Source organism: Epinephelus lanceolatus, chromosome 1 (genome assembly GCF_041903045.1).
Source record: "Epinephelus lanceolatus isolate andai-2023 chromosome 1, ASM4190304v1, whole genome shotgun sequence".
NCBI classification, from domain to species: Eukaryota; Metazoa; Chordata; class Actinopteri; order Perciformes; family Serranidae; genus Epinephelus; species Epinephelus lanceolatus.
This window is the reverse complement of record NC_135734.1, coordinates 40,108,831-40,136,127: the sequence shown is the minus strand read 5'-3', so window position 1 is coordinate 40,136,127 and position 27,297 is coordinate 40,108,831. Positions and strand designations below refer to the sequence as shown.

Here is a 27,297-nt window from a genome sequence, read left to right as displayed (position 1 = left end):
GGGTTAAAGTAGCCAGTGGAAGACAGGGTGTAGGGCTGGGCCTCAGTAAGGGAGGAGGGGGGGCTGTATAAAAACTGACAGAACACAAGTGGTGCTTTATCCACCCTGTCCCGCTCTGGGTAAGAGGAAACCCTTAACTGCTCTGGCTCAACCAGCTTCACCCTTTTTCTCCTTTTCTCTCCCTGGATTTTCACTCACGCCCGTCAAACGTGTGCACGCTCAGGACGAGAATGGCAGCATCATCTGCGCAGAGAACTAACGGGCCCTGCAGAATGTTGGCTTTGCTCCTCGTCGCCTCAGTCTTAAATGGTGAGTAGTACAAAGAAATGCTTAATGCAAAGAGGGTCAACTTCTCAGAGATCGTATGGCCATGCACAGGGAGGGAGGGTGGGAGGGAGGGCCAGGAGGGGTGGGGTTGGGGTGGAGTGAGTGTTTGTTTGAATGGTCTTTGAGTTGAATCCAGGTTTTAACCCTACAACCTTTTTATTCTCTGGAATGCTAACACACTATCTCTGCACTGAAATCTTTGACACTTTCTGTGTTTTAAAGAGGGTTTGATGAAGACGTTTTCTCCTCCAGGATGCAGACAGAAAAATATAGTTTGGAGAATACCTTGGCAAACAAAGGGATCATTTTAGAGAGAAGGGTTTAAATTACGTGGAGCCACAGCAAAGGTTAAAATGATGATGTGATGTTAAGATCTTTAATCTGAATTTATGAATTTGCTGCTAAAATAGAACTTCCAACATCATCTCATTACTTTCTTTCTTGCCTTTTACTATGCAGTTCTAAATATTTGCGAACCTTCCTCTGGTGGTATGTTTGCTATTTCACTGACCCGATTCCCACGATCTTCAAGGACTTCGAGAAATGTGTGTATTTATATTTAGCTTCGTAATGTGAGGCCAGTTGAAGCGTGCGTGCAAGAGAGGAGGGTGTGGAGTTTGGTTGTTAATGTGCATTTCAAACATGGTTGTGTGGCTGATATAGTAGGGGCTTTATTAAGGCATCAGGCAGGACCGATGCTGTTAAATGTGAGACGACATGTGGCTCACATGGCAGAGCTCTAGACACAGTGTGAAACATTTTAAGAATTAAGATTAAGAGCTTAATCTATTGTCTGGATTCAAAAAAACATTCTTAGCCAATCGATGGGGTGCGGCCAAAACAAATTCAGGTTGTGTTTTGATCACAATCCCGTATGATTAACTTTTCAAACCACTGTTCCCCCAATGCAAGCTTATTTCACATTCCAATTTAGTTCATGCACAATTCAAAACTGATGAGAGGAAATCGAGACCCACACAAGACAAAGAGCAAACAAGACAATGAAAGTCTGTTTTCCAAGTGTAAAAATTCTGCTTGCGTGCTTGCTTAACTATTAAGATGCAGATCAATCCGGATGCATGACTGCATATGACTCCAGTTTTACCCCGTTAACTGTCGGCAGTGGCAAGCAGATAATTGAGATAGATCATGTGGAGAGGAGAACTATCTGTGAAACCTTTCAGATACATGACTAGCTTCATTCTTCAATAGTGGCCGAGCCAAGTTTAAATCAAAACAAACACTGAGCAAGACTGAGATGTCACCAAAAAATGGGGCTGAGAATGAACCATAGCCATACTATCATCTGCAGCGCTCTCTGTTGTGGCTGGAAATGAACCCCGCGCTGAATTGCTTAATTCAAACCTTCTGTCTTGTTCATGGGATAAAGCTTATGTGAATGAGATCATCAGCAACGAGAGGCCGCTGCATCTGCTTTGGAAAATTAAACTGCCTTGACATGATTTCAACCTATAGATTCAGAACCAGACGCAGCAAAACTTTTTTACTCTGCCTTTAAGAAGAAAAAATAATCATCTCTTGACGTGCACTGTGACGTTTATCTTCCCCAAAATCACAAGTTGCTAAAACAAAGCAACTCAAAACATGTGATAAACTGCAGTTGGGCCAAATGTTTCTGTCAAAACAGATAAATGGCGATGGAGCAGATATCAGATGTAACACACATGGGAAACAAAGACAAAGAAGACCACTGAAGTTTAACAATATTTCAGCTGCAGGATGAAGCACCTGTCTCATGACTTGGAAAAAGATCCCTCTTGCAGAATTGTCTTGTCAACCTGAGAGATGGGAGCAGGGCAGTTATGTAAGCAGACGAAAGATGGGCTTACTGTACAACTTTACTGTGATGAGGTCAGAGCGGATTCACAGATGTTAGTGAATGTAACGGTTGCCCAGACAACCTGGAGGGGGGTCGTGTTAGCAGAGGCTGAACAGGAGATGATCAGAAACACCGAGGGAAAACCCCTGGTGAGGATGTTTAGCAGACGTCTTTTGGTAAAGCAGGGAGATGGTCAGACGAAGCAACGCAGAGGGACTGAAAGATGCTTTGATTGACTTTACTGGCAGTGATATGACTGGAATGTCTCGTGCGTGGAAGACTGCAGTTCAAATACATGAAAACTACACTTATGAACAATTTTCGTGACATAGCTTAAGCTGTGCCTGCGCTGTGAAGTGGTTTTGGGGAGGTTCTCCAGCTAAACCCTGCCCGATCTCACTGCCAACCTCAGAGCATGTAATTATGTAAATCATTGTTTGCGCAGTGCCCATTGAAGTAACGGATGCACCAAAGAATGTCAACAACAGAGTGTTCATTCCTCTCATGAAGAGAGTGGCACAGAGTGAGCCAAGTCAAATCGCAGTGTCAAGCCAGCGGTGGCAAGTAGACATCTGGGCACACACACACACATGCTGGTACACAAGATCCTCATTCACATGGGATAGGGTTTTTCATCCGCTCTTAATAGGAGAAAGGCTGCTTTTCCATTCAGCTCTCGACGGCTCTGTCTTTGAACTTGTTCCAGCCTCTGTACTTTTAGGCTCTGTTTACGCGATTCAAACACAATAAGCGTTGACATGGTATAGCCAAACAACCTGCTTTGTCAAACGGCATGCGCCCTGATCTATAAATCTGATACATGGAAGGGAAGTCAAAGCCTGAAGATCAGATGGCAACACGTACTGTAACAACTCAAAGTGAAAGCAACTGATGTTCAAAAGCAGAGAGCAGTGTGTTTGCACATCAAGTCTAGCTCGGCATCTTAATGGCCTATTGTGGTTGTTTTTCACTACCATCCCTGGATGTGTGTGCAAGTAATTACACGGGTAGATTTCTTTGAAAGATATAGTGTGCCTCAAATTCTTTCTGGACAAAATCAATGTTGAGCCTCTGAGCTAGTGACGCCCAGATCTGCCTCCCTCTGCAACAGGATCTCCTAACAGTCTACCTGCGTACACTCAAACCAGACAGGCTCATTCAAGGTAATGCACAAGGCAGTGAAACTGTAGTGGGCGATTGAGTGTGCGTGTGTGTGTGTGTGTTCGGGGGGGGGGGATATAATGCACTCAATTGAAAGCAGATGTCATGTTTCCTGATTGTGGTTCCTCTGAAACAGGCGTCATGCTCTTGATAAGGGGCTGCAGTGGCCTCGGGGTTGGGCTGGGCGAGCGCTGCAGCTGGGCAGCGTCGGGTGAAGTAAGTGCTGCTTCCACGGGCCTGATTGAAACCATGAGATCCAGTTGCGTTTCTGCCAACGGAGGAGAATGAGCCGGGTTCTGCTATTAATCGCTGTGACAGGAACGACAGGGGAGGGGAGCGCAGTGCGTGTGTGTGTGTGTGTGTGTGTGTGTGTGGGGGGGGGGGGGGGGGTCGAGATAGTGGGGTCAGCAGTCTGTTGTTTCAAAGAGGGTAGAGTTGCAGAGCATGTTTAACCCTGAGGGACGAGGCTCCAATGTCACATTCCTCGGCACGCTCTTAACTCTCAAATTCAGACTGTTTAAGATATGACTGACGATATGAAATTATGAAAACACTCTGAATGAACAATGCTTTCATTAACTAGAAAAACCCAAAAATAGGGAACCACTTATGGGGCTAAACGAGATGAGGAAAAGATATCATAGCATGTTTATTTTTGCATAATTTCACAATATAAACTTCCAATTATCTTTTGGAGATACAACTGAAAGAAGTCGAACCCAACTTTAGTATTTTGTCTGCCCCTTCTTATTTGATCACACAAAAAAAGGCATAATTATGGGAGAACAGACTGACAATCTTCTAATGAAAAGGTATTACAGAGCAATTACACTCATTGGTTTGTCTCCACCTACACTTCTTCTTTGAAAATCCATCTTGGGGTGAGTGTGGGAGGGCTGGTGTGGAGGGGGTGTGCACTCTTGGATCAAATTTCTATCCAACAGATGCCAGAGTGATGTCAGAGAAACTCTAAAGAAGTACTCTGACAAATTTGAGGCACATCCAGAGGCAGCAGAGGAAGGAAAATTACACTTGATGATAGTTCAATTAAGTGCTTTTGCAATTTTTCTTCAGTATTACATTGCTCAGAAACACTGACATAATTCGTCGTGTGTTACGCTGTATAGAAGCATGCAAGTCCCAGAGAAGGGATGTTAGAGCCTCATATGGTGGGTTGTCCGTGTAGACCTTTCCCACAGACCCCACTCATCTACACTACACAAGACGTACAGCAATTTAAACAAACAGTATCCTGTAGACAGATGCGTAAGGAATATCTCCAGGACATGTAACTGTGGGAGAAAGGAGGAGGCATAATGTCTTCACAGTGTTTATAGAAGCTGTCTGGGCTTGACAGACTCTCACACACTCAGTCACAACAGTTACATTCAGCTTCAAAAGCAGAAAACGGCTCTTGGCACAGGTCGATGTAAGCTTCACTTGAGGATAGAAAGATTTGAGATAAATTATATGGCTTCATTTAGAGCTGGATTGTCTATATTTTTAAAGATTATATCATGTGGTAACTATTGTATGCTGCATGTGGCGGCAAGAGTGCAAGTAGAGCCTCCATTAATGGGACAATAACTGTGTTTCCAAACACCTTTAGTATCGTACCCTCAGGCCCTGTGTCCACCAAAGCGGTTCTCTTACAGCTGAAATGCCAGGTGCTCCCCAGGAAATGCTCGGCTGGGAGAGCTTGAGAGCACCTTGGAGGTGCGGCGTTTTTTCAGCAGCGACACTATGGTTGTGTCTAGTTGCTAAGATAAGGAATATGCGCAGAGGTAAAATGTCAGCACGAGCTAGACTACTTGCTCTGGATGAAGGAAAGACTGACGCACGTAGAAAGGACGGACCTGCCGATCTAGGAAACATAAGTATATATTAACATATGTCTCGTCCGTAACCTGTGCATGTAGGATGTGACAGTTGGTCTTTGTGGTTTTTGTCATGCCCCTCCTCCACTGTGATTGGACGACAGTGATGAGAGAAGCATTTTACCCAAAGCTAAACATTTTTATACTCTGTGCTCAGAAAAAACAACACAGATGCTTAGTGTCTTGTCACGCTGCAGCCATTTGTAGTGTTGCGCTTCTGTTGCAAAGAATTTAACACAGCCCCTCAGAGCCGTAACCAATATGGATATGTACCTAAACTAGACAGTACTCTTAAATGTAGGTGGGGTTGTTACCGGATGGTAACTGCTGCGTCACTGCTTCGTTCAGCACTTTCTGTGTTTCCTTTTCACCAGAGATGCAGAGGAACACCTGCACCTCGCTGATCGTCCATAGAACAGGGGTTTCACGCCAAAATTTTCCAATCAAAAAAGAACAGAGTGGAGTGTTTCGAGTCTCTGTCGCAGTCGATGGAATACTTAAAAATAGCAGGCTTGTGCATCAAGTCCTTGTTGAGCAAGAGTGCCGACTGTTTCTAGCTCCACCTTTTAGTATCTGATCAATGTGCTGGGTAACTTGACAAAAGGGTAACAAAAACGGGATGTAATAGAGCTGTTCTATTGGTACAATTCAAAACTCGTACAAGCTAAACTCAAAAATAACCATTCTAATGTTTACCAAATTGAACTGAACCTGACTGCTTGGTGAAAACGAGGCTTTTGACACGGTGGTCCATCAGCGTGTGCGGACCATTATCACCTCACCATGCCCCATTACCCTGCACAGGCTTTCCCCCAACAGAAGCAGGGAGAGCCCAGGGGTGTAAGGCCATGTGTTTGGGGTCTGTCCCTCATGAACATGTAGCTCAGGACTTCTCTGGAAGCCAGGCTGGGACTGGAAACCAAAGTCATGGCAGTGTCTACCCATTAAAACATCCAACAGCTGGTTCATGTTTCATATATAAGACACACAATAAAGGGTGTACAGTGAAAGATGTACTGCACAGTAGATGCAGATGAATGGGTGCATTGGCTGCTTTCAGAAGTGGGCGTGCAAAGTTGAACAAAATCTTAAATTTCAAACAGTGAAACTCAACTCAATCTGTCCATTAGTGGAACTAGAACAAATCTGATCGAGTACTATACGGGAGTTTTCATGCTTGGAGTCATCAGGGAGGCACAAGAGGCATAAACGTAAGGTTGTGTGGAGAAGACATTTGCCTTCATGTGGAACTTGTGCATGTTTAGCCATTACATACACCATGAAGCAGGCTTAAGAGACCCAGAGCAGGCATAGCTTTCTAGGGCCACTGTAAAGAGCTGTTACCATATGGCTCTTGGCATGCTGCTTTACATTACACTATATGCTGTAGGAGGTGTGAGGGCTGAGGCGAACATCTCACCTCAATGGATTGGATGCCTGGGATTAGCGTGCGTGACTGGGAGAGGGCGAGCAGACAGGGAGGATTGGCGGCGGGGGGGGGGGGGGGGGGGGGGGGGGGGGGGGGGGGCGCGTTGAGCTGCAGCCTTGTCTTCTTCCAGAGCTTGCTACATTCCTCCATCCGGAGTCCCAAGAGATGGGGGGGTGTGGGGTGGAGCGTTTCAAGACCGCAGCCGTCACTCAGAGCAATCTGGTGGGAAAATCTTCAAGGGAGGAATGAAGTCAAGGCCCGGGCTGTAGAACATATGGAGTCAGGGCTGATTAGGTTTGTCGTGTTTGTGCAATGATAGCGAGACACACAACTGATGACTGATATCTTGGCCCGCTTTCTAGCATTACGCAAAAAGACGTAATGAAAGACAAGTCTGTGAAGGTATCAGCGGTGATGTGAGGCTCAGGGGGCTGCAAACGTCTCTCATGTACAGTATGTATGAGTGGGATGGTTCAGTTACATCAGTGAATAATTATCTTTAGCTGTGGCTCCGGTTGAGTGTGCGAGTGGAGGGCAGAGGGCGGTGAGGTGGTGATGGGCTCAGAGGTCACACTGTCAGGAAGTGTGCGGACCTCATGCAGGAAGTACAGCTGCAGCCAACACCCGGGACGCTGCTGTATCAATTACAGCACAAAGGTGCAGGTCAAGGCTACAGTTTCATCGAGCTACTTGCAGCTTCTCTTTATACACTGTAGATAAATATTTGAAAAGCAGCAAATGATCATGATTGATGCGTAACAGTTTGCTTGAAATGAATAATAACCAGACTTGAAGCTTTTAGATCCACAATAAAAACAAAACAATAAAAGGTGGTCACCCAGATCACGCTATACTGTTTCTGTAAATATTGGTCATGAGTAGCAATTATACGCGGAGGTTTTATTCCATCTGGTCTGTCAGGGATGTTTGTTTGCGTGTAACAAGTGATGACTGGTCAGAGCTGGATTCAGTTTATTGGCAGCTTCAGATAAAAAAAAAAAAACAGGCTGAGTGTTACTGTGTCTGAAGCTTATGTTTTGCCCTATGAGAATGTAGCAGCCAAGTTTTACAAGTGTGCTTTAGGTGCCATGACATCATTAGCACAAGCCTAGTAAAACACATTTGCTTTTTACCGTATGGATGTAAAATCCTCCCTAATCCCTCAAAACTCAAACATATGCTGCAGGCTATGAGCAGGGGGATTGTGTTAAAATAAAGCCAGTGTGGTTTTCTCCGTTTTAAAAGAGAAATGTGAATTAATTCCCAGTCACTCACCACAATATCTCCCCGATATCCCTTCGGAGAACGCCCCAAACCCCAAACTGTAACTGAAAACTAAACATACCCATCAGCCACACCATCATTCTTTAGACTTTTTCATTTTACAACAACACTGACACAGTTTTACCCTCCGGTCCACTACAAATCACCTGCTGACAGAAAGTCAACACAGAGCTGAAACAACACATATCAGCCTCCGCGCACTCACACTCCTGTGTGTCACGTTTGTATGAGAAAACCTGATTTATGGCCAAACATCTCACCCATTTTGAACCTCATCCTTTCCGGTAAAATAAACAGACAGACCACACAGAGGCGGCTGAGGGATGGCAGCTGTAGGCCACAGGCTGAAGAGCAGGAGCCTAACAGACAGACTTAACAAGGTTAGGGAGTCCTTGACCTGTCGCTGCTCCACACCCATGCTAATGCTCCTAATGGTAAAATAGAGGCGGGGGGGATAGTGAGAGGCAACATCCTGGCTCCATTGTGAAACTTGAGCCCTTTATTTTAGGGTTGACACAGCTAAAGAAAGTACAAAACTGCCTGGAGGTCAGCGACTGATGTGTTTTCTAATTCATCTGAACTAGTTACAAAGTGTAGACGTTTAGGCACAGTATGACGGACAGCTGCAGTGGACAGTTGCTGGCACTAAGCATGCCAAAATTAAAGACCTCCTTGGAGACGATTGCCCCACCTGCTAGCACAGGCCGGCACACACAGTGTTTACTCTGTACTCATGGCACCTGTCTGTCACAGTGATTTATCTGAGGAAGTCAGCAGACATTTGTCACAGTGCCACCACTGCGTGAATCCTATGTGTGAAAATCTCAAGTATTGACCAGAGACAACCATGAGGAGACAATAGGGTGTGATAGAGGTGGAAAAACAACTCATGTTGTACTATTACAGCAAAAGAATGTGAAAAACAGAATAATACCCTTTTCCACAAAAAGTTGTGTATACACATTTTTTCAATGTGGAAATACCAGCTAAAAATAGACAACAGACTCCTTTCCCATTGCCAAAAGACCAGAGCTGTGTACAGTACTCTGCAGTCGACAAGTGTGCCTTTCAGTTCGTTCTTTTCCCTGCTGTGTCACATTCGATGTCACTATGCACCAGAAAACAGGGTTAGTAAACAGTATGAAGTGCATAGAGGCTCGTGAAAATGTTACGTTGGTACTTCTTCTTTATATCTGTTACTTATTCAGTCTGTCTTTCAAACTCGGTGCAGACTAATATGGAACAATATTACAGCACTGCTTGGACGGAGATGAATGGTATTTTGAGGTGGTGCATGAAGGTGTTTCTCCTAGCTAGCCCAGCACCTGCTAACTGTGTGCTAACCTTTTTTCTCTGATATCTTAAGATCCAGACGTTCAGACAGTGTCGAAATCCAGCGCTTGGGCAGTGACTTGCAGCGTCAGAAACCAACAAAAAAGGCATCCTTTAACGTCGGCATGATACACGACCAGTTGCCGTTATAGTTTAACAGCACTCGGCAGTGTCAGGGGGAAATAAGGCGAGGCAAGGACGAAAGTTAAGGCAGCGAAATTCTGTGTAGGGTGGGCGCGAGGGGTGGTGGATGGGTCCAACAAACACGACTTTCACCCGAGAGAGTGGTGTTTGCATCTCGGTAGATTCTAAAGCCAAACCCTGTTCTTTTTTCCTAAACCCAACCACGTGTGTTTGTTGTTGAAGGGAAAAAAAAAACGTCAATTTGCAGTGTTGTACAGACATAATGATATTTTGAAAGAGACTGTATGTAAATGGTAAATTTCCTGTGAAAATGGAAGTGAATACTGAACCAAGACAATGCATGTAACAGGCAGAACTTGACACGGTGTCCCAGAACATCAACAACCAATACACACAGGGTACCTTGCACGTCATATGTGGATGTGGAAAGTCCATGACCAAAATATTGGTATGTGACGAGGTCGGAGTGAGAATGTGACCAGGTGATTTAAATGGATAAAAAGCCTGAATAAAGCAGTTTTACATTAAGAAACATCAGTTCTTTTCCAAAACTCTCGTCATGGAGGGGCTCTGAACTTAAGTGGCTGACGCAAAAATGTAAATCACCCTATCTAGAGCCAGTGTTTGGTTTGTCCATTCTGGGCTACTGTAGAAACATAGCATTGCAACATGGCAATCTCCTTAAATGAGGACCTGCTCCCCTGGTAGATATAAATGGCTCATTCTAAGATATACACAAATCTTATTTTCAGCCGATTATAAACTAAAGAAAACATATTTATATTATATTATATTTCTGCCAATATATCCCTCTAAATCACACTGAACCTTTAAACACATGTTATTCTTTTTTACATTTCAAACTATCCACATATCAAAAAATTATTGAGTAAACCTGTAATTTACAGCGTGTGGTAAAACAACATAATTTAAGCTAATGTTTTACAGTCACGTACATATGAATGCAAAGTGTAAACAAACTAATCAATTAAATTGAATTTCAGTGTAAACAGAGGCACGTATGTTCCTGACATTTAGTTCAACAGGGGGCAGCACACCTGAACAACAAATCTGAAATCAATCACAAAGTCAATGTGGCGACAAGCAAGGAATGATACAGTGAGAGAGTGAGAAGTAATGAGATCTGCAACAGAGGTAAGGCATTATGAGAATGTTTTGAGAATGAGGTGATGCTGTTGTTGTTAGACAGCGAGAGGGAAATCTGGGGAAGAGGAATGCATGCTGAGTATTCTGGTTTGACTCTTGGATCCTACCCTTGCAATCTGACCTGTGCAGTAATGGCCTCAGCTCATTAGCTCTGTGTCTGCAGGGTGTGGCAGCATACTTTACTAATTTGCCCAGAGAATAAAAATGTTCCCTGAAAGTTATCCAGGTTATTACAACTTTGCAGGTGAAGTCATTTACACCTGAAAGAACCTGAGTAGAAATATCCTATCAAGACTCTGATTCAGGGTTGCAATTTATCAAGGGCTCTCGCCCCAAAGTCATACAGATCCCTGAAAATGGAAAATGGTATAATGGCCTGTTACATAATTCAAACATTTGGAAAAAGTGATGTTTTCAATGGCATCATTACCTGGCACCTTCCAGCAGCACATTTAATCAGGGCATTCAACTGTTTAACAGGGTAGACGGAAAATCATTCGGCTCACATTAATACACTTCAGCAACGTATTTTGTATGTCCCATTCGAGCCGAACCTGAAGTGAGTCACTGTGACCACACGATCTGTAGAGAAACCTCAGAGAGAGGAAGATTGCATTTCAAAGTAAATGACTTCATGACGTGATCCATGGATCTGAGCACATCAGTTATCTGCTGCAGAGAGATCTTTTACCTAATCTTCCATCACTGTAGAGGCCTCTGGGGACACAAAGAACTCTCACACACTGCATGAGCTCATGCACTCAGATGATACTTGATGTTCGGGCACACTGGTGAGAACTATAGACCATCTGAGCCATGAGCTATACCTCACATTACAACTTAATCACATCATGACGGCCGAACTATAATGAACTGACGTGGGATAATAGCTCAGATTCTTCTGAGTAGCTGGACTTAAGTAGCTTAAGTGAGCGCTCCATCCGGAGAAAGTAGAGCTCACCATTAGACTTAATTTTGAGGCTGAGACTGGTATGCACCTGTGATAATGTGATCACAGATTGTCCACTTTGGTTCATGTGAGCTTGCTGTGTGCAAATTACTCACACCCAGGGCATAATTTCAGAAGGCATCATTGGACCCCTTCACTTTTACAGTCCGAAAACTGATGTTATATTAAAGCAGGAGAAACTGCACACTCTAAATCATATTAAAAAGGTTCAGTGTGTAGGATTTAGGAGGATATATTGCCAGAAATGGAATATCATATCATCAGTATGTTTTCTTTAGTGTATAATCACCTGATAATAAGAACTGAATTCTACATAGGGAGCAGGTCCTTGTCCACAGAGATCGCCATGTTGCACAGCCATGTTTCTGTAGTAGCCCAGAATGGACAAACCAAACAGTGGCTCTAGATAGGGTGATTTGCATGTTTGCGTCAGCCACCATAATTCACAGCCCCTCTGTGACAGAAGTGTCCAAAAATCCACAGAATTTTTCCATGTGAAACTGCTTCATTGAGTGTTTTTACTGGTTTAGCCCCCGTTTATACGACAACGATTTCAACTGAACTTTAGTTGTGTTTTGGCCGAACGTTTACACAACAGTGGCGTTTTGGGTGCCTGAAAACGCAACGTTTTGAAAACGGGTTCCAGAGTGCAATTTTTTGGAAACGGCACCATCTCCGTTGTCATGTAAACTTCAGACTTTTCGCACATGCGCATTACGGTTGCAGTCACTAGGCATGCGCGAGAAAGTCGACCATCACAACAACAATGCCGAGCTCTGCTTGTGTTGCTCACCCTGTTCAATTTATCAATGCTTCTCCAGCAAAGTGTAGATCTACTGTAGCAACTCCACCTCGTTGTCCATCCAGACAAAGTTATCTGTGCGTGCTTTCGCCATTGTGTCTTCTTTGTTTTGGTTTGTAATCACCGTGTTGTAGAGGAAGGCGCTTTGCAAATTTACACTGCCACCCATTGGCCTGGCGTGCATACTACAGCGTTTCCAGTAGATTTTGCGGCTCAGTGTGAACGGGGATCGTTTCAATAACATTGTCATATAAACGCGGAACATTTTTAAAAAGCAAAGGACAGACTTTTCCATTTTTAGAGAAACCGCTGTCATCTAAACAGGGCCTTAAATCACCAGGTATGTTTGTTTTGGAGAGGAGAAGACCTCTGCAGGTTATTCGGCTCCTAGGAAAAACCTCCTGAACAATGAACACTGAAGGAATTCTAACCTGGAATAGTTTCAGCTGGTTGCAATCTGCAATCCTCGGCCAGTAAATTCGTCTAAGTCTCAAACACAGGACGTTTAAATCTTTAAAAGTGGTAACATTATCTGTTTGAGCCTGGAGTGTCTTGGTAACACATTGTAAGAGGAGATACTTTTTTAAATTTTATTTATTGTTTATTTTTTTACAGGGACAGCGCACAATTAAAACTAATGGCACCAGAGTTAGCTAACAGCTAATTTACATCTGCTGTCCCTACATTTCAAATGCTTGAGCTCAATAGGGTTTAATGGAGTTAAATTTAGATTTTCGATATATCTCCAAAAGTATGAAATAAAAACGGTTTAATTTTGTGACAATCACAGAAGTGAATTAAATTAACAGAACTCTTAGTCTGACAGTTCATGTTAATTATGTAGTGTGAACTTCATTGTGTTTGTCAGTGATTTAACGATATGCGACTGCATCTACAATGAGACAATGAGAACATTCATTGTGTTTTTAAAACAAAGTGACGTTAAGCCCCAACTGTTCTGATTTCAAAGCAGGAGTCATGGCACAGGAAGAGGAAATTGTCGCAGTGACGGTGCCATTTGTGGAAACAGGCGTACGAGGAGACATGTCTCCAAGGGCGACTGAAGCTCCTGGTAAGAAACACTGACTGGCACTGCCATTCATTTAAAGAAACATTTTGTAGGTTTACTCTACAGATATACAGATGTATCAGGGCAAACAAAGGGCTCACTGATGGGGAAAAACAAGCACCCAAAACAACAACACCAAAAATTTAAATAAATCAACATTTGAAAGATTGAATTATACTGTGGGGACAAAAGCAAAAAGAAAGCCAGAGCGACAGTACATTGATTACAGAGAGGAAGATGAGGAAGAAATTCTTCACATCTTAAATAAGCAGCACTAATGAACTGCATAAGCCTGATTGATTCGATCTCATTAACATTTGGTCCAGAATATATCAGCATTTAAAGTGTGATTAGAGCCCTGGGTTGCATCACTTTTCAGATTCAACCGCATAACAACCTCTGACCTACAATGTGAGTGAAAGCCCATGTGTCCTGTTATATCCAACAAATTAACAGTTTAAGTTGAATTGTTTCTGCAGAGTCAGAGGATCCTCAAATCCTGGTTTACCCCACCATGGACCCTGTAGCAATGACCGAACAGACGACAGCAGCACCGACAACAGCAACAGCTACAGAACAGGCAGTAGATAACAACAACAGCAACCCCGCAGCTCCAGAGGACACCGCAGATGAGAACACTGAGTTCACAGTTGAGGTCCATACTGACGCACCCAAAGTTGTGGAACCAGAGACCCAAGCACCTATGCCTGCCAGAGGTGACGGCCCCGTCAACAAACCACAGGTAAGATAAAGAAGTTCCCTCAGATCCCTCAGTCCGTCATAAAGTTGAATATGCTGTCTGGTTGTATCTGTGGGGTCACAGTGATATCTGACAGTAACTGATAACAGAAAGTCGACCATCCTCTTTACAGTCAGTTATTTTACATGCAGATTCCGTGGGTTTTCTATGTGTACTCCGGCTTCCTCCCACAGTCCAAAGACATGCAGGTTAATTGGTGACTCTAAATTGTCTGTAGGTGTGAATGTGAGTGTGAATGGTTGTCTGTCTCTATGTGTCAGCCCTGTGATAGTCTGGCAACCTGTCCAAGGTGTACCCTGCCTCTCACCCAATGTCAGCTGGGATAGGCTCCAGCCCCCCGCAACCCCCAAGAGGATAAACAGTTATGAAAATGGATGGATGGACTAGTCTTATTTCGTCATGTTGGGGACACCTTTTTTTCCCATGGATCAAATTTGCAAATGGTTTAAATGGCAATGAGGCATCACATTATTTGCAAATGGTTCTTCTCTAAACTGAGAAGGAAGAGTGGTGTAGTAGTTTTTACATAAGAAAATTAGGATGTATTTTCATCTCAGTGAGTCACACCTGTTTGATCTTGTTTACAAATGTTGTGCTTCCAGCTCATTGGATACACATTTGTAGTATATGGTATGAGAGACCAATCTCAGTCACATAGCCAGAGTGACTCTTAAATTTTCTTTAGTTTTTCTGCAATGGTCAAACAAGTTTGTTATATGCTGTAGGTACTAGAGATGTACCAGTATCATGTTTTCCCCCTCCTGATATGCTTTTTGGCCGATACCTACATTCACTAGGTAGGGTGGGCACCGGTGCTTAGACTACTTGCTGACCAGCATTTTAGGTAGCATCAGAGACATTTTCGATACCGGTTTTTGAACAACTCTAGTAGGTACACATTCAGATTTCTCTTTGATTGGAATCAAAAGATAAAATAAACAAATAGGCTTATAACAGAGGGAGCAAATCAGGGGGTTTTAGTTGTGTGTCCACCCACCTGTTGTGTGCTGCAACATGTTAAAGGCCACAATAATTCTTTACAACTCGGTCGATGACAAACAGCATGTCATGAGCAGATCAGTGAGTCATGGGATAATTAAGGAGTTTTGGTTTCTCTCTGCAGCCCGTGCCTCAGGATGATGTTGTGTGTGTCAGCAAAGAGGCGGTCCAGGACAAAAACGCAGTCAGTCTGAAACTCAAGGCCTCTTCCAGCTGTGTAAGTTCAGAAAACACCTCCTTCTGTCTGTTTATGTATCTACTTATATGTGCTGTAAAATAAATATTCTCTTTGTGTGGCGAAACAGAAAGAAAAAGAAAGTTTTTGCTTAAGGCAAAACACCAACTATGAATTCCAGTATGTTATTTCCATGGCCAAGGAAAGTTGGATCGATAATTGTGAACATGAGCTCCTCTCTCAAAGCTAAAACAGAGAAGACAGTCTCAAACTCAAAACTCAAACTTGTGATATCTTAAAGTGTAAAGTCTGGGGCTGCTCCATAAACAATAGATGGGAGACTGATTTTATGAACCCACAGAATGTTTGGGTTTTATTTAATACCCAACATTCTTCTGAGTGCTCTCAGTTTCATCTGTAAGACTTTATACCCTATGACATCACAAATTTTAGTTTTAGCCCTCTAGCTTTTGGATTCAGGAGAGAGTTGCTCATGTTTACCAATAATATTGGACAACCTTAGGACTTTTTTTGGAAAATGGTGCAGTTCCCCTTTAAAGATAACATTTCAGTGGTATTGATGATACAGCAGAGCAGCAAACAATCCTACATTGGGTCACATGAAGCTGAAGGAATGCAAAGTATTCATGCACGTGCATATTCACACACAAATCAGCAAACTGCACCAGAAAACCAAATAGTCTCTGGCTTGGTTTTTGATGCTGTTCCCAGTTGGCTATCAGCTTGCTAAACATCAGCTCAGCAGGGAATTCTTCCTGATTTAAGAGGCAGTGACTGTTACATGTGCGATGCCCATAAATCAGCAATGGTAGAGAAAAACTGTGCCCATCCTTTTTAAAGTCTTCATCTCATGGAAAGTCCATGAGATTTCTGTTGCCTGTAAGCCAGGGCATGCTGTGAGGGCAGAGGGAGGGGAGCACGATGGGTGGGCCCCCCGCTGCTGTAGAATGTGTAATGTATAGAGGCCTGAAGCAGCAGCGTGGGTGTGTTTGTGTTTAGAAACACAAATTCTTCAGGGTCTCAGGATAACAGCTTTGAGGTCTACAGGAATCACAGTGCGGCAGCGCCTATGTGGAGGTCCGAACCCATTAGATGTGATTTCAGCTAGCTATGGCTCTCATATAGCCTCAGCAGCAAATGTATTATTTAACATTTAAACAATGCATAAACCGCTGTTGGCAGCAAAATATACACCAGAGGGCTCCCTGTGTGCTCAGACAAAGACATCAACCACTCTGAAAATCCAGCAATATTTTCTAGTAATTGTGGGTTTGTTTTGCCATATTGTAGCTGTCTGAGAAACTCCACCTCTGTGGACATTTTCACCTCTTGATACCCCAACTTTTTTTTGGTATGCATTGTTAATTTCTCCTAGCTATTTGGGATCAGCAGGACCTGATATGCATAAAAAACCAAACACTGTGAAATGATAATTAAGTCCCAATGTCCTCAAATGAGACAGCAATAAAGTCCAAACGTCTTCAAACAAGTACTTACTAATTAACAGCGTCTTGTTACTGTTGCTAAAATTGGTCAAATTTGTTGCCATATCAAACTACCAACATTATTAATCATGAATAGACAAGCGTCAACCATAAAATGTGATCAGGTTTTGGACCTTGTCCTCTACCGTGTTGGGATCGGCTTCAGACTAACTTGGCAGAGATGGCTGCCATCTTGTTTTTACATGGATTAGTGTATTGTGCTCTTACTACCACTAGATGGCACACAATAGTGTCCACGAACAAGTGCAACAGATCTAAGTCATGAAGAATGAAGTATCAGGCCACGTAAACCCAAAGTGTGATGTCCTTATATGAGGACACAGGGTCTCAGGAGGTTAAACAACACTTTCATTTCTCTTTAGTTTTGCTTTACATAAGGTGTCTCATCATTTGTTGCATTAATTTTTAAGGTGTATCTTTGGTCTTTTCTACTATATTTTATCCGTTGTGTCCATTAATTCTAATGACTTCTATTTGGTTAAACATTTTTTTTGGTTTAGTGTTGTCATTTTTGGCATCTATGCTATTTTATTTTTGCTCTGTGAAGCACTTTGTGCGGTGTAATTGTATGAAAGGTGCTGTATAAATAAAGTTGACGCTGGCCTTGCTTATTTTGGCTCAATCCAATCCAGTATTTCAACTTTAGGACTAAACTGAGGTCTAAAGTGAACTCTCTTCCATTCACACTCGTTGCATTACCATTTGATAAATAGTTTAATCTCAACTGACGCAACCTATGATCCTATTTTGCTTGTGAGCAATTTAAATATTTCTTAAATACATTATTGTGTAAGAACTGGATTTAGTTCAGCAAAGGTATTCCTGGTCTGAGAGACTGTGTGAAAGGATAAAGGAGTTGCAAACAAGGCAGGTCTTGGTGATATCTCACATCCAGCCCTGTAATCAAGAAGCTCATCTAGTGTTGCAATGTCTGCAATTTTGGTGCCACAGCAGAGAAAATGTTGAGACTAAATTTCATAATGCATAAAAAAACACAGAGATCAAATAAAAAGCTTCTTAAGACAAATATATCCAAATAGAGGTCACTTTGTCCTGCTCATAGCTACACATCTATCCATCTGTGCACTCCTAAAGTGGGATCAAGGGCTCCTACAGTGTGGCAGGTTCTGATGTTTGGATCAGATGACATCAGGGAAAAGGTTGTGCACCGGGTTGTGATGGTCCTTATTGGATTAAAGACAAAGAAAGATGAAGAAAGAGAGGGTGAAGGGATTAGAGGTGGGGTGGAAGATTCAAGGCAATACTTAAGGAAGGCGTTGTGATTTTGGAGAGAGCTAATCATTTGGGATTAGTGTTGAATGTCACATTGTGCAGTCTGGAATTTGTTCAATTAAACTGTTCATGTTAAAACGAAAAACGTTTCTATTCTAATTAGCTTTCATTTTGGTCTCCTTGCAGAAAGACACCAAAGTGAAGATTGAAAGTGTTCTGCAGGAGCTGTGTGGTGAAGACTGTAAGCTGGATATCTATCAGGAGGACAACTCGGATGAAATTGTCGTATCTGGAAAATATGTTGAAGGTCAGTAACGTTCTTGTGGTAATCAATACGATAAAAAACACGGATGAAGCACATTGCTATCTACATCGACTACATGGACGTCAGGTCACCTATTCTTCCCACTTAACAAAGATGAGGGCAAAATATCCTGTGCTCTGAGTTTTTAGTTCCACCCATTTCCCATTAGCTGACATGGAGGTGGCGCGTCTTATGACCTTTACTCTGGAGAAAGACAGCTGACTGTTGAGTCTGCTAAGAGGCTGGAGCCTATCCCAGCTGACACTGGGCGAGAGGCAGGGTACACTCTGGACAGGTCACCAGACTATCACATAGAGACAGACAACCATTCACACCTACGGACAATTTAGAGTCACCAATTAACCTGCATGTCTTTGGATTGTGGGAGGAAGCTGGAGTCCCTGGAGAAAACCCACAATGACACAGGAATAACATGCAAACTACACACAGAACCCCCACCAAGGGTTTGAACCAGCAACCCCCTAGGCAACAAAAAATGTATTAAAAAATGTAACAGGAAAAACACTGACTGTAACTTCTTTTTTTTTTCTAATATGCAGATGATGTTGCAGGCATGGCCAACAAGTTCAACAACGACAACATCAAAGATAAGGTACAGTGCCACATATACTGAATTATAGAACTACTCTACAAACATATATTCCCTCTAATGGTAGAGGCAGTGCTATATCATTATATAGATCATAAATTATTCAGTTCAGTTGGGAACTGCAGAGTCATGATTTAGTGTGTGACAGTGTTTCTCCTCCAAATGCATTATGTTTTTATCTGTTCAATAGCCTTACCCAGGCATGGACACTCAATGTCACATGTCCAGCCAGCATCACACCATGCACCATTAAAGGACAACTTCGGTATTTTTCAACCTGGGCTCTATTTCCCCATGTGTATGTGTGCGTATGATTCATGGGTACCACTCGTTCTAAAATTGGTTCAGTATTGAGCCGCGAAACGAGCTAAAACGGTAATGGGGGCAAATGCGTCCTGTATAAAAGTGCTTTTTTCGCCACTGACCGGTTCAGATCACCAGTGTTATCTCTGTAAATAGCATATGGTAGCGGCCCTGGGGCAGTGGTGACTGTGAATGAGTGGACTCAGCTGTCAGTCAGTGTTGGAGCAGAAAAGCGGAAGCTGTCTCCACTTGGTAATGTAAATGAGTATGTGTGTGTGTGAAGTGTGTGTTACGCTAGAAGAGTCAGAGGACGGAGTCTTTTACGTGCTACCCCCTGGAGTGTTACCAGAGTTTTTGGAGTGCTCAAATAAACGGGCCTTTTTCCCGAACGCAAGAACAGGATGTTGCGCAGCACCCCGTACAGCTTTCATAGGCTGCCTTTGTCTGACGGCGAGATGCTGAAGTTGTGGCTAGTTGTGCTACAATGGATGCTAACACTCCTCTCCAGACACTGCGCCTTGCGGACCATCGGGTCTGCAGTGCTCACTTCTCCCAAGATGACTACTACCAGCCGAAGAAGAGAAGACATCCAATCCCGAAACACCTCTTCCTCAAGAAAACGGCTGTCCCACAAGTAGAGAGAGCTACAGACACAGTGAAGCAGAGCTTGTGACATCACACAGCCCAGAGGTAAGGGAAAGGCTAAGTTAGCATGCTATTTACAGAGATAGCACTGGCGATCTGAACCGGTCAGTGGTGAAAAAAAGCATGTTTATACGGGACGCATTTGCCCCCATTACCGTTTTAGCACGTTTCGCGGCTCAATACTGAACCAATTTTAGAACGAGTGGTACCCATGAATCATACGCACACATACACATGGGGAAATAGAGCCCAGGTTGAAAAATACCGAAGTTGTCCTTTAAGAGCCTGTGAAATACACAACCGACAGCATAAAGTTACATCCACTAGACTCAGCCACCATAAATTGTCTGGTTGACTCATAATGAAACTAGACGGCAGAATACACTGGGGAGAAGAAAAACACTGCCTGAGTGTGTAGACTTTTCCAAAGGCTTCAAGCTGCCAGGCTGTCAGTTTGTGTGACAAACAAAAAGCTCACAAACAATCCGCTTGTCAGCTGCAAGACATTTTTTCTACTACCCAGGGAGCAATCTGGGGTTATGGGTGTGCCTGTCACACCCCTCTGTCTCTTTGCATTCAACATACACTACATTGCCCTCTCTACTCCATCATATACCGAATAATCGTCTTAGTAATTTAACAGTGTTTCAGCCAAACAGTCATTCTTCATTATGCTGTCTGCTCACTGGCATCTTTTTGTTTTGGCACTGCCTTGAAGCCAGAGGAAATACTACAAATTCTGTAGGTACATCTCCATAAACAAAGGCTTTGGGTTGGGTTGTTTCTTTTCTAAATTTCTGTCACAATAGACAAGACGACAATAACGAAGATCTCCATCCACCAGGATAACAATTACACACAATGTACTCTATTTAACATGTGCACTTTATCTCCTGTTTTCATGCATGTCAGGTTCAATCTGTACAGAGCGTTTGATGATTTGTTTGGTTTGCTGGAGGCAATATAATTCTGACTTGGTATAGACACACAATATGAACACTTGACTCACATTATTTTGTTCTCTTTTATCAGACTGATGTGAAGGAGGCTGTTCCTCGCTGGGGGAAGAACTCTAAGTTGGTGCTGGTTTCCTTGCTGCTGACTGGCCTGCTGCTGGCTGCACTACTGGTAGCTGGTTATTACCTCAAGACCCACCGCAAGAACTCCAAAGGAGTCAGACTGGTGAGTAGATTAGAGGAGGTGTGTTAAGCTGCTTTAAAAGCATAGATTTGCAAGCTACCAATTACTTCACACTGGAAGAAGTTGAACTACAGCAAAGCTACTCTCAGGAGAAGCTTCTAGCTTGGTCGACTTAAGCTACTTAGAAAAAAAAAGTTCAAACTTCTTTGTAAAAAAAAAAAAAGATGGCCATAGTAATTATTATGGAGCAGAGGAGGAAGTGAGGTGACAACCCAGTGTCACTCTGAAGTAATCTAAATCTGGCACTTGGGCAGTGACTTGCGGCATCAAGCACTGACAAAAAAGCTGTCCTGTGACGCTGGCATGATACGTGGCTGGTCACTGTTTTTGTTTAACGGTGCTCGGCGGCGTCAGGAAGAAAACGCGACGGGACAAAAATAAAAGTTAAGGCGACGAAAGTCCGAGAAGGGCGGACGGGAGGGGTGGTGGATAGGTCCAGCAAACACCAATTTTCACCCGGAAGAGCGGTGTTCACATCCCGTAAAGTGTTGTTTTACCTTAATGTGTTCATTTTAAAAGACACTGTATATAAGATAGAAGTGTATTTTGAAAGAAGACAATGCATGTAACAGGCAGAACTTCTGGATGTGGAAAGTACATAACCAAACGTCGATATGTGACGAGGTCTGAGTGAGAATGTGTTGGAGTTGATGTAGTGTTAGTTACAAAGTTACAAAGTTAGCGTAACACTGTATAAACTTAATAAAAGTCCATTTAGGGTGGGTGGCAGAGGTGGTGGATTGGTCAAACAAGCACAGGATTTTCACCCAGGAGTTTATGGCCTAAAGTCAACACTGACTTCTTTTATCAACAACCTGGTGTAGTATGCTAGTATGTGTAGCATACAACCGCCATATGACATGTGACACATTATGTTGGTAACAAAAGTACTTATGTAATGCCAAACCATGATGTTTTTCCTAAACCTAACCAACAAGATGTTTTATAGTATAACTATGACTGTGTTATAACTTCAAGAACATTTTCAAAACTGCGACCATTAGGACATGTAATATATGTTATTTTAAAGTCATATATGTAGTTTTAGAACTCAGTAGAAATCATTATTATTCTGTCGTTAAGGTATGAGAGAGAGTTAAAATAGTCATACACAACTGGACTTTCAAAATACATGTAAACATGTTAGTCCGACTGAAATCATACTTAATTGAATTTCTCAAAGTTGGACCAACACACCCAGATAATGCGATTGAGAGTTGAATTACTCCTGCATGTATACAGTCAATCAGACCCAAACTGGCCGAGGCACTCTACACATGCTCCCAGTTTCCGCCCCAGGCTTTGACGCAGAAGACAAAAGCATTAAATGCCTAACAGAAGAAGAAGCCAGTAACAACATGGCTAAATCTACATCCAGAGCTGTGCATTTTTGGACAGATGAAATGTACAGAGCTGTAAAGTTGCCTACCACGGTACCAGTTTGCTGCTAGCTAACCGTAGCTAACTTGTTTGTAGATTGTTTGGTCTGTGACGTGATAGGTCAACCAGAAAAGGTCCGATACTAACAAGCTGAAAGGGGGCATATTGGCACCTGTTGTAGCAGAGTTGGACATACTTCGGTCAATAAACCAATTCCCCTCCCGTGCTTGTACACTGAGACAAGGACAGTAGCCAAATTAAATGCACTAGTCAAGCTATAACGGTACCTCGACTTAACTATGCATGTAAACGTACTGACTCAGACACCTGCCCTCGGAAACTAGAGTTCAGATGGGAGTCTTGCACCAACCAGAATGAATCGTTTTGTGAGGTAATTTCTAAAATAGCATGCAACAACTTCTCAGAGCATTTGTTAATTAAAAGCAATTATGGTCAAAGGGGGCTCTGTTATAGAAGAGAAGCAATGGTGAAACAATAAAAAAAAAAAAACCTTTCCTTTTAGAACCCAAAATTGAAGTTTCAATAGTAAACCACACAAAAATGTCAAATAAAAGTAATTCAACAACTTAAATCTTTATACAAATATTAATGAAATTGAACTACTCACAAGCTTCTGCAAAATCTAGTTAAACTACCTCTTAATGTGTCGGTGAAGATTCTCAATTACCAACTGGCAACTGGACTTGCTTGTGTTTCTTGAAGACGACTCTGAAACTAAGAGCTCATGTGACCCCTACGACTCTGCAAGGGTTCCCACCCACACAGGGTTTATAGCCTGCAACTTCGTACCAGTCATTTAGAACTGAAGAAACTTCTTGGATGAGAGGTGAAACGTCTTCAAGAAATGCAAACAAGTCCAGTTGCCTACGATATTAGCATTTAGGATTACCTCTTAATGTGGTTCTCCTCTCCACATCACTGCTGTTAATGCCCACTGAGCCAAAAGTCTGTAGCTGTTTGCACATCAGTAATCATTAAAGCTGTATTTCACACCAGAGGTGTAATTATCATCTTGCTTAAGTCACATTTAAATGCAATCATGAGATCAGCTATTACACAAAGTCTCTGGCTAGCTTTAAAAGAAGATTCCACCTCGACCAACATTATCTGTCTACCCTGTATTGCCCCACATCAGTGCTTACAGTGCAACAAAAGAAAAGCATCATGGGCTGACAATGAAGCAACCACCTTTACTGAACTAAGCTAAGAGAATTTGGCCCCACAAGATCCAGTTCGCTGAGGAAATTGTACAAGGTGACTGTTTATTTGAAAAGAAGTACATATGGATTTGAGGTCAAACGTATGGTTATCCTCCGGTTAACTCAACACTCTGGGGAGGACATGCTTGATTCACATGTCTCTTAACTCAAAGCAGTATTGAGGGCTTTCTGCTTTTTCTACGTCAATCCCCTGCCAGGGGGCTACAGATGGTTTTAGTTGGGGGGGTTTTCTCTCTCAAGCTTATGACATCACTTCTTAAAACGTTTACACATGGGGACACACCCATATGATGGTTTGGATGGAACAGATTGCTGAATTGTCTTTTGTTTGGCGTCTTATTTACCGAATAAGTGTTTGTCACATGCATCAAATATCATCCTCAAGGTTCTTGCCGACAGCCAAAGCACCTCACCAAACTCAAATAAAGGCACCTACAAAGGGTTCATATTTTCAGCTGGAGGCAAAGTAAAACAACAAGCACGCATGCATACTGTCAACCTCCCAACAGGAAAACAATTACCGAAACCCTTCTGAGTGCACACACAGCTGAAACCCATAAACCTCATTAAAAAAGAATTTATTTTTGAACAACACCCACAAAAACAAATCAGTTTTCAACCGCACACTCTCTTGCTTGTTTGCATGTCATATTCCAACAGCAGAATGAAACTTGTTGGTGTTAGATGTGTGTCTTAAACCTGTATGAGTTCTGATGTTGGTGTGTCTTTCTCAGGCTGAATCTTTCCAGGTGGATGAGGAGAACCAGGCCAACACCCTGGTGTCTGTGGCCCCTCTACCCCAGGAGCCCCTCGACAAGCCGACGGTCAACGGTGAGTCTCCACCAGAAAACGGGACCAACCCTGCCCCCACCACTAACGGACACTCTGCCACCCAGACCCCAGTGGCTGACACGGAGATGTGAATCCTGACACCCCTGACCTCCTGTTCTGCCCATCACCCACTGGGACACACTACCCACAAGCCCCCCTGCTGCCTCAGAGACTGTCCACACACTGAGACAAATTCTACATGAATCCACCAAATACCCCCCCCCCCCCTTCTTCCTCTGCTGCACCTCTCGTGATGATGACGACAATGATGAAGCTCATGATTATGATGATGAAATGACAATGCCTGTAATGTGAAAAGTTTGGGATCACTGGCCTTCGCTGGTGTCAAGAGGAGCCTACATACGCTGTGTTTGGGACTGAGACTGCTCAGCAGGGCACTGGCTGGGATTTGTTAGCCGCCCTGACTTGGGTCTAGTTGTAACAATCATTGTAGAACCCCCAAATAATGCCAAATATGTGCTGTTGATTCATGACGAAGACGCAGCGAATGCTCTATCATTTCAATCCACCATTGTGGTGCAATGAAACCAATGAAGCCAGACAGTTGAAAGGAGACCAGCTTTTGTACTGTTTTAAAAAGGACTGACGCTCACTGCTTGTTTTTTCTATTTGATTCAGGAAATGTTTGTTTTCGTAGCTTTTTTTTTTTTTTTTTTTTTGCCTTAACCTTGTTAAGACCTATAAAGTGTAACATGGGAAAGAAAGACGTGAATGAAAGAGATCCATTGGTTTTGAATTTACTGAAAGTTGGCTATATTTTCCTCACAGATGGTCAAACAGTAATTAAAAAACTACCATGTTTTGATTTTCCTGATGATTTTCGATATTCATCAGGAAATGTTTGTTTTCATAGTTGTTGGGTTTTTTTTGCCGTAACCTTTTTAAGACCTATGAAGTGTGAGATGGGAAAGAAAGAAATGAATGAAAGAGATCCATTGGTTTTTATTTACTGAAAGTTAGCTAAATTTTCCTCAAGGATGGTCAAACAGTAATTACAAAACTGCCATTTTGCTTAATTATTGCTTGTTACCATTGTTACCATTCTTCATAGAAACCAAAGACCAGCTGACATAGTGTTAGCAACAAAAAACAAATTGATAGATAAGATAGCAAGCAGAAAATCTTTGGTTTCACTGAGGAATGAAATAATGCTAAAAGGCAAGCTATTAGGGCTGTACCACCAGTACCAACACCAGGACTTTCAAAGTGATGCCGATACCAATGTAGGACCTAATTTGATACCTTCTTCTTACACTCTAAAACATTATTCATGGGGTCAGTGGATAAAGCTTAAAACAAAGACGTTTTTCAGCATAAATAAAGTCAGTTGACAACTTATTTTAAGAAGTTGGTCATAAGTAAAAACATTTTTGACATTTTTTAAGTAGGATGGAATAAAAATAAACAAGTTAGAATATCTTAAATAGAATAATTTGACCACTAAATATCACCACAACATTTGGATAATATTAAGTTGGTTCAACTTAATGGTCAAAGCAAATCACATTTGTTGTACTAAAGTTTTTTCAGATTACAAAAGACTCATAGGATTCACTGTATACGGCCACAGTTGGAACTCCTTAAAAAGATGCATGCAAATAGTTAATAAAATAATTTTTTAAAGTTGAACCAGTGGATTATTTTTTAGAGTGTACTTGATTTGATACCCACCATATGAATGGAGACATTCAATTGAATAAAATACCACCAGATAACCAAAGGCATGTGGTACAGCCATACTTTTGAATGTTTTGATGGCATCTTGGCACGCTGAACTGCCAACTCTGTCAAATACAACGTGGTCCCTTTCACCACACCACACCACAGACTGTATGGGTTGTACCTGCTGTGGCAGTGGGCCAATCACACGTCGCATTAAAGTGCTTGTAGTGACTGGCTGCAAGTAAAACCACAGTCTTTATTTCTACATCTGGGTACAAAAAGGAGCAAATGCAGGTTTGACTGGAGAAGTTTTGATACTACTTGGTACTGGGTTATTTTAGTCGATACCTTCAATGTGTTGAGTACTGATACTGAGCCCTACAAGGTGTTCATAACATGGAAATGTCCTCTGAAAACTGTTGGTATTTGTCTCAATGCTTTATACTGATAAGCATAATGAACACCTAAACCTTGACAACCACTGACCTTTGGTCAAAGATTAATTGGGATAGGTTGCAAGGTACATTTCTCTTTCTGTATTAGTGATGATTTTCATGATGACGTTAGTGTACAGTTTTTGTATTATTTTTTTTGACAGATGCAAACTTTTACTACTCTCACCACTGTCTTTTGGAGCGGTGAAGAGCAGCAGCGTTTTTTAGATTAAGAGAAACAGAAAAAAAGACAAAAAACACCAAACAGACCGGGAGTTTTCAAGTTGCCGAGCTTGTAAACAAAAATCACTGCCGTGAAAATCCTTCACAACATAAAGCAGGTTCAGCATTCCCAAGAACGCCTTTATCTCCTTGTTGATATGAAACTTTTTTTTTTTACATCAGTGGTACACACTTTTAAGCTTGTCTTTTGAACAACTGGCTGCTTTCACGATGTACTGCATGTGTAAATAAGCCTGCTTTCTCTGTTAGTAGTACCTGTGCCTGATTCATAAACTGTGATTGTTGACAATATCTTTGTGGGTTGTCTTCGGCTTACTTCTGTGGTGCT

The 27,297-nt window shown here is 42.4% G+C and overlaps 1 protein-coding gene and 1 long non-coding RNA gene across 3 annotated transcripts in view; one reads left to right on the top strand and one right to left on the bottom strand.

Moving 5' to 3' along the window:
• The window catches only part of LOC144464226 (uncharacterized), a 67,463-nt gene that overhangs the window by 30,827 nt on the left and 9,339 nt on the right, over positions 1-27,297 (bottom strand). The window lies entirely within an intron of this gene.
• LOC117256506 (uncharacterized) lies at positions 85-27,260 on the top strand. 2 transcript variants are annotated; one of them, XM_033625953.2, is made up of 8 exons: positions 85-309; positions 13,307-13,405; positions 13,882-14,144; positions 15,286-15,378; positions 18,282-18,402; positions 18,960-19,012; positions 20,990-21,139; positions 24,513-27,260. In XM_033625953.2, the coding sequence occupies exons 1-8, from the start codon at positions 231-233 to the stop codon at positions 24,699-24,701; spliced, it is 1,047 nt and encodes a 348-aa protein (XP_033481844.1). In that variant the 5' UTR covers positions 85-230; the 3' UTR covers positions 24,702-27,260. The 2 variants fall into 2 exon arrangements, with proteins under 2 accessions (XP_033481844.1, XP_033481843.1); XM_033625952.2 differs by having other exon boundaries at positions 87-309; positions 13,304-13,405.

Bases quoted from the DNA above. Each gene is read 5' to 3' on its own strand.
- LOC117256506 (XM_033625952.2), top strand. From the start codon at position 231: ATGGCAGCATCATCTGCGCAGAGAACTAACGGGCCCTGCAGAATGTTG. The intron at 310-13,303 runs GTGAGTAGTACA...CTGATTTCAAAG, and splicing joins CGTCGCCTCAGTCTTAAATG to CAGGAGTCATGGCACAGGAA. The intron at 21,140-24,512 runs GTGAGTAGATTA...TGTCTTTCTCAG, and splicing joins ACTCCAAAGGAGTCAGACTG to GCTGAATCTTTCCAGGTGGA.